Source organism: Cavia porcellus, unplaced genomic scaffold (assembly GCF_034190915.1).
Source record: "Cavia porcellus strain 051 isolate PalLab524CR breed Dunkin Hartley unplaced genomic scaffold, mCavPor4.1 scaffold_6, whole genome shotgun sequence".
Classification (NCBI taxonomy): Eukaryota; Metazoa; Chordata; class Mammalia; order Rodentia; family Caviidae; genus Cavia; species Cavia porcellus.
The window spans coordinates 57,078,488-57,089,879 of record NW_026947489.1 but is presented as its reverse complement, the minus strand read 5'-3'; the positions used below and the strand labels follow the sequence as shown (position 1 = coordinate 57,089,879).

Here is an 11,392-nt window from a genome sequence, read left to right as displayed (position 1 = left end):
ACTATACAAACCCTGTCTCACAAAACCAACAAAGAACAAAAAAAAAGAGAAGAGGAAAAGAAAAGAGATCAAGACTAGACTGCGGGGGAGGAAGGATACCTGGGGACCCAGGCTCAGGGAGAGATGAAAAGATCTGTGGAGACAGGAAGACGCAGAGATGAAGGGTGTTCTTAGAAGGAAACCGAGATACCAAGAAGGATACCCTGGAAGGGTACAGAGGGTCTGAGGGGAGATGGGCCACACACACAGTCTGCTTTATTGGTTTATCATACACGCACACCAAGTATGTACACAAACATAAATACTCCAATGTACAAATTTTACATGGGAGCCCTGCTGGCCCCAGTCTCTTCCATCCAGCACCCCATCCTGGCCTGGCTTTTCCCCCTCAGGGAGGAAGGCTCACAGGGCTGGTACAAGGGGTGGGGGTCTGGAGGAGGGAGAGGTCCTGCCCCCCTCTCCTCGTGGGCACCTCCAAAGGGTCCTGTCCCTCCTCAACAGCACCAAGGTGCCGAGGGCTGACCGCTGCCCTTCTGTCTGCAGGAGCGCATTCAGACCTCTCCTCGGCTCTCTCTGACTTTCTTCCCTCCTTGCATGGCCCTGTTTTTGTGCCTCTGTTTCCCTCAGCACCTGCAGGGAGGAAACTTGTAAGCCATGGAGTCCCTCGGGCCCCTCTGCTCACTTCCTGGGTCTCATAGGAGGCTGGGGCTGCGATGTAGCTCAGCAGAGGTGCCGGGGCCGTTGGCAGGCTCCCTGCTGGGCGTGGGCGCCAGGCTGCAGCCCTCCCCTGGGCAGCCATGCTGGATCAAGATGTCTGCACACTCCTGGCTGCCGGCACGGCGGGCATAGGCCAGTGGTGTCAGGCCCCGTGCGTCCCGGCTCCTCACATCCACGCCATACTGTGAGAGAGAGAGTATGGGCACAGTCGGCAGGGCGTGGGCACAAAGGGGCAGGAGGAAGAGGGAGACCAGGGTGGGGCAGGAGCACCCAACTCACCCAGATGAGCAGCTGTGTGAAGACCACGTTGGCCATGGCGCTGGACAGGTGCAAGGCCGTCCGCCCATCGCCATCCCCGTAAGTCTCATTCACCTCCTCCTTGGACCCGTGGGCCAGCAGCATCACCAGCAGCCGCAGGTCATCCTCTACCACAGCCCGGAGCAGCTGCTGGCCCAGCGGCACATCTGAGCTGGGCAGTGGGGCCAGGAAGAGCTTCTGCTCATACTTGGCGCGGATCCAGCGTTCCTTCTCCTCTCTGTAAGCACAGGTGGGTTGGGGTGAGCCCAGGCAGCCACTGGGGTCCCAGGAGCCAGGGGGGTGCTGAGAGGCGAGGAGAGCCAGCAGGAGGATGTGAGAAATGTGCAGAGATGAGAGACGCTCCAGAGACAGTGGGCATTCAGACAGGCCATAAGTAATATAAAGAGCATAGGAGAAGAGAAAGTGGGCATTCAGACGGGCCATGAGTAATATAAAGAGCATAGGAGAAGAGAAAGAAGGGACATGGAAAGGAAAGGAGGCCCTCGGGGACCATGGGGACGTGAAGGCCAGGAGGGCAGGAAGACTCCAGACGGCTCCAGGGCTGGGTTATCAGGCCATCTGAACTCTCTCCGACTGGCAGTGTGGGGACAAAGCAGACGGGCGCCTAGGCAGGCCCCCCCCCATGCTCTATCTGCCACCCATTCTCCCCATCTCGCAGCACAGGTCCAGGCCTCACGCAGCGCGGTGACAGGGGCCCTGCGCATGCGCCTGGCACTGGCCCCTGACCTGCTGATAACGGCTGAGGAAAGGCCTGTTGTTGCGAGGTGCCTGAGTGACAGGCACCAGAGGGGGAGGGACACCCTAGGGGCCAACTGCCAAGCAAGGCAACGGACACTTTAACTCTTCTAACGCTGTCCCGGCTGTCTCTCCTGGCCCCAGCAGCTCACCTGCAGGCTTCCGGCCCCGGCTTTGCATAGCCGTCCACGGCCCCCTCCCAGACGCTGTTGGCCAGGGCATTGCCCATGGCTGTCATCACAGCCAGCAGCTCTGGGGGCCAATCATCCAGGTCCAGAGAGCGGACCCGGGACAAGTGCGCCCCCAGGTGGCGGTGGATCCCGGAGCACTCAATACACATCAGGGCACCCAGGTTCAGGCTGGCCCAATCGGGATCTAGGCAAGGAGAGGGAGAAGGATGGGGTGGGTGGGCAGCTGGGAGAGGGTGACCAGTGAGGCCTCCTCCCTGCCTCCCAACATGCAACGCTCTGCTGAGGGCCCAGGTCCCGGAGTACCAGCCTGGCACTCACTGGGGGCATCGCAGTCGATACAGAAGCTGTTGCCGCGTACGGTGCGGACGGCCTGCACGGCCAGGGCTGCGTTCTGGTTCCCCAGGCGGGTCTGCCACACAGTGGGGAAAATGGTTCAGTCACAGGCCCCTCCGCCCCCAGCAGTGCCCCGGGCAGGCCTGGCCACCCCATGCCAACCTTGTCCTTGGCGCTGCGGCAGCCCTGCAAGCTGGCGAGGATCTGGGCCTGCACACTCTGTACCCACAGCTCCCGCTCCTCAGCTGTGGAGGCCTCAAAGTGCCACGTCTGCCCGGTGAGGGACACCACCACAAACTCGAAGGACTCTTCTGCCTCTGTGTGTACAGGGGGGTGGATTGACACCTTCAGGCTGGTGGTTGGCACCCTTGCCCAGGGCACATGCCACAATATCGTCCTCCCCAAGTGTGCCTGCCTGGCTCCTAGGGCCATGCTGTCCTGCACAACCTGTAAGTGGGAAGGCAGTGACTAGCATGAGCCCGTAAACCTCCATTCCTAACCACCTGTGGAGCCCAGGAAAGTGGGGACATGAGGTCTTGGCTTCCCCAGCTCTGTCAGGTCCAGACCCAGCTCAGGGGCCTCCAGGAGAAGGAAGAAGTATACACTGGGGCGCCGGAAGGCAGGGTGGGAGAGGGAGGCGGGTGTGGGCACCATCCGTACGTGTCAGCTGCAGCCGCCTCATTTTGCAGCTCATTAAACCCAATATTCCTGACGGCGTCAGCGTCAGTGTGGGGCTCCTGGGAGCTGGGCCCCTCCTCCACTGCCCTGGCAGAGCAGGCAGGAAGGGCAAGTGGGTGGGGGCGTGGAGGAGACATTTTCTTCAGGAACTGGGGCCTGCGAGCCATTGGGGACCCACAGACATCTGTAGCGACAAGCTCGGAGATTGAGCTGCGACCCCAAGCACTGTGACAAAGCTTTTCCAAGCTCTGCTCCTCCGGGACCCAAAGACAGTGATACAAACTGTACACAGGGGTCACTGCCCCAGGAGTGGACCACTGCTAACAGGCAGCTGGAAAGATACCCAGGGACCTTCAGGGAGGCCCTGGGTAGGCCACGTGTTCTGCCAGGCCACCTCTGCCTGCAGCTTCTCGCCTCTTCAACAGTGACAGCTCTAAGTCCTCCTGGGTCTGACTCCTGCTCAGGACCCTTTGTGGAATTGCCTCCTCACATGCACAGAGCCAGTACTGCTGCCCTCCCTAGCTGCCAGGTTCGCACCTCGCCTCTCTTCACCCCCAGCCTCCGAGCCACACACCCCGCTCCATCACCACAGACCCTGGTCCCCTGGACCATGGTGAACAGAGGCCCTGTGCCAGGGAGCTGAGGCATCAGCATGTCAAAAGCTGCTCAACACCTGCCCGAGCCCACTGCTGACTCTCCTGTCAATGTGGAGAGGAGAAATGAAGAAACCACCTTAAACACCACTGTGGGGTGGAAGGCCCTGGACAGCATAGGGTCAATGCCGTAATTAGTAAGACTTGGAGCCCGGTCCTGAGGGTCCAGAAAGCCTTGGCCTACCAGGCAGGTGACTCAGCCTACACACATGTGAGTACCTATTATGCCCCCAGCACTCACAAACTTCTGGGTGACGCAAGACACACAGGACATAGGTCCTGCCAGCCAGTCTTGCGGAAGTGATGGTAGCAACCCACTGTGCCTGACTCTAAGAAGGATGGATACACGCTCCCAGCGGAAAAAACTTGTCTGAGCTACTGGGTCTAAAGTACTGAAAGAGGTCTGTGTCACGGAGTTTGTTTTACCAGAAATGATTCCTAGAAGCATTTCATCCACCTAACCAGTACCAAGGGCACTGCTATTTTGGGGGTACTGGGCCCAGGTCCCACTGCCCACCTCCTGTGCCCACTTGCCCTCTGGGCCCCCCTAACCTTCAGTAGCACTGCTGGGGCCGTCTGGTCGGGGGTTTCCGGTGCTCTTTTTCCAACGGTGCTTCTTCCGGTTGGAGTGGGGAGATGGGGGAGGTTCCAGTTTGGGGCTTGAACTGAGCACGTCAGCCGTGCCACCCGCTGGGGAGGGGAGAGTGGAGAGGTGTGGGAAGAGGGGAGGTGGGACAGCTGGGGCAGAGGGGGCCAAGCCGGCTCACTGTGGCTGGGCTGCCCTAGATGGGTCGGGGTGCCCAGGCCTCCTAATCCCTCGCTCCCTGTGTCTCGGAGGAGGAAACAGCAGAGGAAAGAGAATAGGGAATAGGTCCCTCTCAGCCTGGAGGGGTGGAAGGTGGCCCAGGCAGCTCACGGGGAGCCACAGCCCCAGCAGCTCCGCACCAAATTTATCCTCAATCACACTCCCCGCTCCTCACAATTAATAGCAGAATTAGAAACAATCAGGGAGCTGCCTAATTACTGTCAATTAGAGCGCGCTAATCAAGCTCCGGCTCCCACACCCCGCCCGGCGCTCACCACTAAATGTCAAACTTCATTAGAGGCAGACATGCTCCCTCCCTCTCTGCCTTCCTCCTTCCAGACTCAACAGAGGGGCTCCCCAAGACCAGGGACCCCACGGAAGGACCCCTGCTCTGTGCTTCCTGCCCCCAGGGTGGGGAACAGACACTGACAGCTTTGTGAGGGGCCTCTGTGAACCCCTGGGAGGGGGCTGGGGTCAAGGCAGGGGACCAGACTGTCCCTGCCTGAGCCACTGCCCACTTCCTGTCACTAGGGTCAGATGACACCAAGGGTAACCTCTCAGTCTTTGCACCTTCACTGGCTACTAGGGGATGGGACAGGAGAAGAGAGCTGTCTTCATCCCTTCTTGGCCTTCAGAAACTGAGGCCAAAAACCGAACAGGGCGTGAGGGGAACAGAGAGAAACTAAGGGAGGAAACCGAGGGGAAGAAGATGCAGAGCCCAGAAAAGCAGGTAAGGGGATGGAGGCAGGTGGCCTCTGACCCTGCTAGGACAGGGCTGGCCTCTCTGTGGGAAGCAGGACTGGAAAGGGCCTTTTGGGGACCCCTCTCCCCGGAGGGCTCCCTGCCTTCATGTAGCTCAAGCCCTCCCCACTCAGCCGCATCCCTGTTCCCTGCCGAGAGGCTGATGAGCTGGCAGCGCAGGGGGCTGATGGGGATGCAGAGCGCTATCGGTGCTGCCTGGGGACCGGGAGGAGGAGCCGCAGAGGGCGGGCCCCTGGCACAGGCCTGGGTGAAAAGGGGGAGACAGCTGGCTGGAACCTCACTTGGTAGCCATGGGAGGGACACAGGCAGTGGTGGGAGAGCCCCCACTCACCAGGGTGCTGCGTGCTCCACTGGTCGGCGCTGGAGACTGAGCAAGAGCGCTGGTGCGGCCCCTCGGGGCAGGGACCTGCCCAGGCCGAGCTGTTGAGGGTGTGCTCAGAGTGCAGGGATGCGCTGCTGGCCGAGTGGGGGGCACCTGGCGGGACGGTGAGGGGAAGATCAGACCTAGGAGGAGCGGGGTGTGGGCGTGGTGATATGTGCCTGTAATTCTAGCTCTTGAGAGGCCGAGGCAGGAGGACCTCCTCCAATACTGTCCTAAGAACAGGGCTGCTCCAGGAGGGTCATACCCAAACATAAGCAGGGCTGTGGTTTACCCAGTGAGGGCCAGGCTTCCTGGGGAGCCAGAGGTTCCCTAGCATTCCCAGCCTCTTCTGCCCCGAGAACACAGAGGGCCACAGGTCGGTCCCAGCACACATCTGGAGCTGGGCGTCTGCACATTCGCAGTCTGCTGGACCCTCTCTGCCTGCTCTGCTAGGACCTGCTCCTATTCCTTCCTGGCTCAGGCCTGACACCCTACATTCTGGTCCACATATGTCACTTGGTCTGCCTCAGCTTTGCTGCCATTCTGACAAAAATAAGTGTATCAAATTCAAGTAATTATGTCTAATTAGTATTAGTAATTATCCTGTTGGGCTGGAGAAAATTAATCTTTCGTTTCCCATCAGGGAAGGATGGCGGAGCCAAGGGGAACGGAAGGCTGCTCTGTGAGTCCCAGGACTAGGCGGGCCTGGCCAGTGTGGGAGCAGGCAACACACAGTGTCCTGCAGCCCCACTCCCTGCCCCACAGATTGCCTCCCCCCCGCCCCCAAGCAACATGGCAAGGCCACAGGCCTCACAGGCCTCTGATACCTCAAGGGCTGAGTAGGACACCGTGAGCCCAGGCTTCCCTCCCTTCCTTACTCCCCCAAGACCAAAGGCAGTAATGGAAGCCAGGAGGAAGTGACCACAAGCATCTAGGAACAGGTGGGCCAAACCCAAATTCAAGTTGTGTAACTGGTGCTGAGAGCCTCGCTGGGGGTGGTGTCAGCAGGAAAGCAGCCAGGGCCCAGCCAAGGGGACGTCTGAGGAGTCCTGGACAGTCACGAACAGGCTGCTGAGCCAGCGTAGCTGGGTGAGGACAGCCAGACACATTGCCCAAATGCACCAGGGAAAACACCGTACTATGAGACACAGGCAAGGTTTACATCTCTTGTATTTGTCCTAACCCAAAATAGGAGACACATAGCAAGTGCTTGGGAATACGTGTGTGGTGCCGGGGTCATAGTCACCTCCCAGCTCCGGCTTCACCAAATCCTGCCCAGCCTCTCCTTGGCCTTGAGAGTCCTCCATGCTGAGCCTGTCTCCCCTACCCTTGCCACCTTCCAGGGTACTTGCTGCTCTCCACACCTTTCTGCCTGCATCACCCCTCAGGTTCCAAAGGGTACCCCTATCCCAGCCCACCCTGGGCCCCGACCCAAGACATCATAGGCCCAACTTCCTTCCCAAGCCCCCCAACCCAAAACCCTAAGGGAGGGAAAGTGCTTTCCCTTTTCTTTGTTAATTCTCCCCTCATTACGCCTGCAATCCCACAATCAGTGTGCACTGTAATTGTCGAATTTGATGCTAATGATTAATGAATTAAACATGGAGCCATCAATTAGTCCTCCGAGGATAATTCTGCATAAAGCAGCGGATAATGTAATTACAGTAACAAAGATAATGAGATGTTAACATCGCCCGGTGAGCGAGAGACATGTGTGAGTGTGCGTGAGGGTCGGTGTCAGCGCATGGCAGTGGGAGCCAGTGGGAGCCGGGCTGGGGAAGCGCCGGCCACGTGCGCCTGTGTGGGTGCCAGGATCGTGGCAGCCAGGGCAACCTCACCCGTGCCAGGTTGGCTGCCCAGGTGAAGGGCGTCATGCCCAGGAAGGTACACAGTGCTGCCGCCTCACTTCCTACCCACTTCGGGGACACAGCCTGGGTCTCCCCTGGCTACCCACAATCAAGGAAAGGAGCCCTGCTTTCAGAGTCCTTTCCTTGCTATTGGTGTGAGAAACCCAGTATGCACCAATCCTGCCCTGGAGACCTCCCCAGGGCTCTACCAGGAGCCCTGGTGGCTGCACCATTTCTCTGGCTTACTTCCTTCCTTTCAAAGGGTTCTCTCTCTTGGAGTCCCAAGGCCTCCCTTGTCCCAAGCTCGGCGGCGCTGAGAGGAAGGACCAGGGCATCTCACAGCAGACATGCCTGGGTCTGAACCCCAGCTCCCCCACTTCCCACGGGATTTCACAGACAGGTCACTGAGCCCTCTTCATGAAAACAGGAACAAGAACCTTGGCCTCACAGTGCTCATGCAGCCCTGGGGGTTCACGTGGAGATGAGCACTACTGTGGCACAGCCCAGGCCCTGCCCTGGCCACTGCCCAGTCACCAGTGGCCACCTAAGAGCAGGCTAATCACACCAAGCAGCCGCCCCTCAATCAAGGGCCACCTGGGGGTGGTGCCTCCTCTCACCAGGCTTTTGCAGTGCCCATCCCACTGGTGTTCCCTATAGGCAGTGCCATCGTTGGGGGTCTGTCCTGCCCACTCCAGGGCATTCCCAGCCCTTGTCGACTCTTCTCCTAAGGAAGGTGACACATTTGAACTGAGAACCTCTACTGCTCAGAGCTGACCAGCAGGGCAGGCATTGTCCTAGGAGATTCTATGGTCTGGGACAATACAGGGAACACCGAGGTCTAGGGAAACGGGTGCCACAGAATGCACTGCGGGAAGGAAGGGCAGGGGCCTAGGAGAAGCCCAGGGAGGAGGAAGGAGCCTGAGGAGGGGACCGTTCACTGAGCTCACATGGCCACACAGAGAAAAAAAACACAGCAGGCTTGGGTGTGCTTGCCACAACCACCGGCAGCTGGACGCTTGGCAGCTCCTGCAGCCCTCCTCCAACTCAGTCTCTGTGCTGGGACACACCTCTTACCGCAGACCCCAAGATGGTGCCTGGGTGGCCCCACAGCTCTGTCCCCTCCCTGTCCTACACAACAAGCTGAGACACCGGCCTTCCTTGGCTCCAATGTGGAGACAGCCCTGGGACGGCTGCCCTACCCACTCCCCAGACCCACAGCTCCCTGCCTCACCTGACAGCCAAAGCAGGTAACCTCGAGCAGCTGCACCTCCCCCCTACCCCCAGGCTGAAGTCACCCTGGCTGGCTGTTTGCAGCTGCTCCCCACCTCACCTGGACCCCCACCAAGCTGCGTGTTGCTCCGCTCCATGGGCGCCCCATTGGCCCTCGGGCTGGTGCCTGGGGCTGTGGCTGGTGTGGCTCGGGGCAGACGCTTCCCAGGCACCTTCACTGTGGTCCGCAGCAGATCAATCTCCTTGCCATGGATATTCTGCATGTAATCCTGAAGGCCATGTGGATGAGACAGACAGAGCTAGTCAGGATGGACAACCCCTCCGCCCGCTGCACCTCCCCACAGAGCTTCAGGAACCGATAAGTGGGGACTATGGGCAGATCTTCATATTTTCCAAGGGGCTTCTAGGGACTCAGCAGCAGTCCAGGAACTCTAAGGACCAGAGACGGGGCCCATAGGCTACACACAGGAAGCCAAGCACTAGATGGAGTTGGAGCTCAGGGGCAGAGTGCCTATGTGGCTGAGAAGGAAACCGCCAAACTCAGACCCCCACAATGACAGATCAGCTCCCACCCTAACCTGGGCACCGGGGACATTTAACCAGCAAGAGTCTCCAGCACTCAAGAGCCTGGTTATATGAAGTGCTGAGCAGTTTGAAAGGCAGCCTTCGACTCTTCTGGTTGGACTTGGGAGGGCAGCAACAGGTCCAAGCCTCGCCCCCCAGCCCCAGCGACTCTATCTGGGCATCGCAGGGGTCAGCTCACCACCTGCTCATCATGTCCTGGGTTTTACTGTGCCACAAAGCTCGATCTGTTAGACACCACCCCACTGGGTCTTCCCAACTACCTCGGGGAGATTTTTGTTTTTGTTTTTAGCAGCACTGGGAACTGAACCCAGGGATCTCGAAGCTACATCCTCAGCACCTTCAGCTGTTTTTTTACTTTGAGACAGAGTCACACTGAACTGCTCGGGTTGGCCATGAAACCGCAATCGCCCTGCCTCAGCCTTCCAAACTGCTGGAACTACAGCCACACATCTGGTTCTGAGCAAACAGGTGTCACTTGGGAGGCACCCCACTCCCTGATGCAGCTCTGTGGCTGTGCCCTCCAGCTGCTACCCTAATCCTGGAAGGACAAGGCTGGCCCTGGGTATACTTGTTCAGACCCACAAACACCGTCCTGAGAAACCAAGAAGAAGGATATCCATGCAAGGCAGGATCCTTGACCAACTCTTGGCCCACCCACTTCTGGGCACTGCCAGGACTCTCGCCCAGGAGCTGGGCCTTACCTAAGCAGCTGGGCTGCAATACCCCCAGAGGTGCCTTGTTGTTCTCCAAAGTGCTTGTCTGATCTTTCTCCAGCCAACCAAGCATCAGCCTGCCAGTCCTCGCCACCCCATTGTACAACACTTTCAGCCCAGTGTCCACTGTGTGACTTCTCACCCCTCTCCCTACCTCCATCCCAAAGGCTCAGCTTCTTCATGTTTCTATCCGTGGTCCCTGCATACACTGAGCCTCAGTCTCTACATACTGACCTCTCTCAGTCTCTACATCTCTGATCCCCTCTCCTCCCCCTTCCTACCCCTACATGCAATTACAGCTTGGATAGGCTGCTCCTGACCATTGTCAACAGCTGGCAGGGCCAAAGGTCCAGCTGCGGTCCCGCTCCTGGGGGAGCATCTGGGCCGCTCCAGTTCACAAGGAGGTCACAGCGACAGAATCAGACCCTGGGATGCCTCGGCTGGGCTGCAGCAGAAGCTGAATGCATGCACACAAGACACTGTGCAGGGCCACAGAGCCTGAAGCTGACTGCAGGGACAGGGCTGCCCAGTCCCAGACCAGGCTGTGGTGCCAGCTCCTGCATGTTGCCCAGGCTCAAGCTCAGCTCTTGCCACCATGCACTGGAGCCCAGGCCTGCAGAACAGCTCAGTGACAGTGAAGCCGGAGGAACGGCAGCAGAGACAGGGACCTCAGGCACTGAGCAACAGTGTTTCCCTCCGTCAGCAGAACGGGGAGCGTGGCGGCGGCAGTGGCAGCGGCTGCTCAGGAGAGCGGTCACCGCGGCTGCCTTTATTACCCACCATCAAACAGCAATTTCTTCCCCAGCCTCCTCGCTAATTACCCAGCCAGCGTTCTCATCTCGTTTTATTACTGGAATTAACAACGAGTTCAGAGCGTGGAAAGCTATTAAGATGTGTGATTAAGCCACATTCAATTAGTTTCTACAAACAATTTAATTGATGTTGCAGATAGAATTAACAGAAGGTGATTGTGTGAATGGCTCCGCTGGCTGCAAAATGGGGGAGGCTGTGGCGGGCTCTCTTGGGCCAGGCGAGATCCGGGTGCGAAACTTGAGGGCTGCCCACCAACTCAGTCTCTACTAGGTGAGCCCGGCCCACGTTGTCAGGATCCGCGGAAGACCCGGCCCTGGGAGGGCTCGCTGGGTCCTACCCGAGCTTGTGGCTCACCAGAAGCCCCGAAGATGCAGGAGTGGAGTGCCCCAGGGAGGCTGCTGCTCCCAGGTATGGAGGCCGCCCAGCCACTGCTGCCGGGAAAAGATGCCGCAGTTGGAGCAGGAGGTAAGGGGGACAGAGGAGCAAAAGGCCAGCAGGGGAGGCATGAAGCAGCACGGGGAAGGCAGAGGCTGCTCCAGGAAGCAGGCCTCGACCCGAGCACAGCCTGACTGCAGCAGCTCTGGTTTGCCCCTGCTTGTGCCCACAAGCAGCGAAGGGACAAGGAAGAAAAAGGATGAGGCATGAACATCT

General features: G+C 58.9%; 1 protein-coding gene across 7 annotated transcripts in view; it reads right to left on the bottom strand.

Moving 5' to 3' along the window:
* Positions 1-238: 238 nt before the first annotated feature.
* The window catches only part of Agap3 (ArfGAP with GTPase domain, ankyrin repeat and PH domain 3), a 47,220-nt gene continuing 36,066 nt past the window's right edge, over positions 239-11,392 (bottom strand). For 3 of the 7 annotated variants that reach the window (XM_063250743.1, XM_063250740.1, XM_063250747.1), the window contains 8 exons: positions 8,731-8,899; positions 5,524-5,667; positions 4,178-4,315; positions 2,457-2,611; positions 2,280-2,370; positions 1,923-2,145; positions 997-1,252; positions 239-899 (listed from right to left, as the gene is read on the bottom strand). In XM_063250743.1, the coding sequence (XP_063106813.1) occupies positions 693-899; positions 997-1,252; positions 1,923-2,145; positions 2,280-2,370; positions 2,457-2,611; positions 4,178-4,315; positions 5,524-5,667; positions 8,731-8,899 (1,383 nt within the window). In that variant the 3' untranslated portion in view covers positions 239-692. The remainder of the gene's footprint in view (positions 900-996; positions 1,253-1,922; positions 2,146-2,279; positions 2,371-2,456; positions 2,612-4,177; positions 4,316-5,523; positions 5,668-8,730; positions 8,900-11,392) is intronic. The other 4 variants (XM_063250744.1, XM_063250742.1, XM_063250748.1 and 1 more) reach the window with 2 other exon arrangements.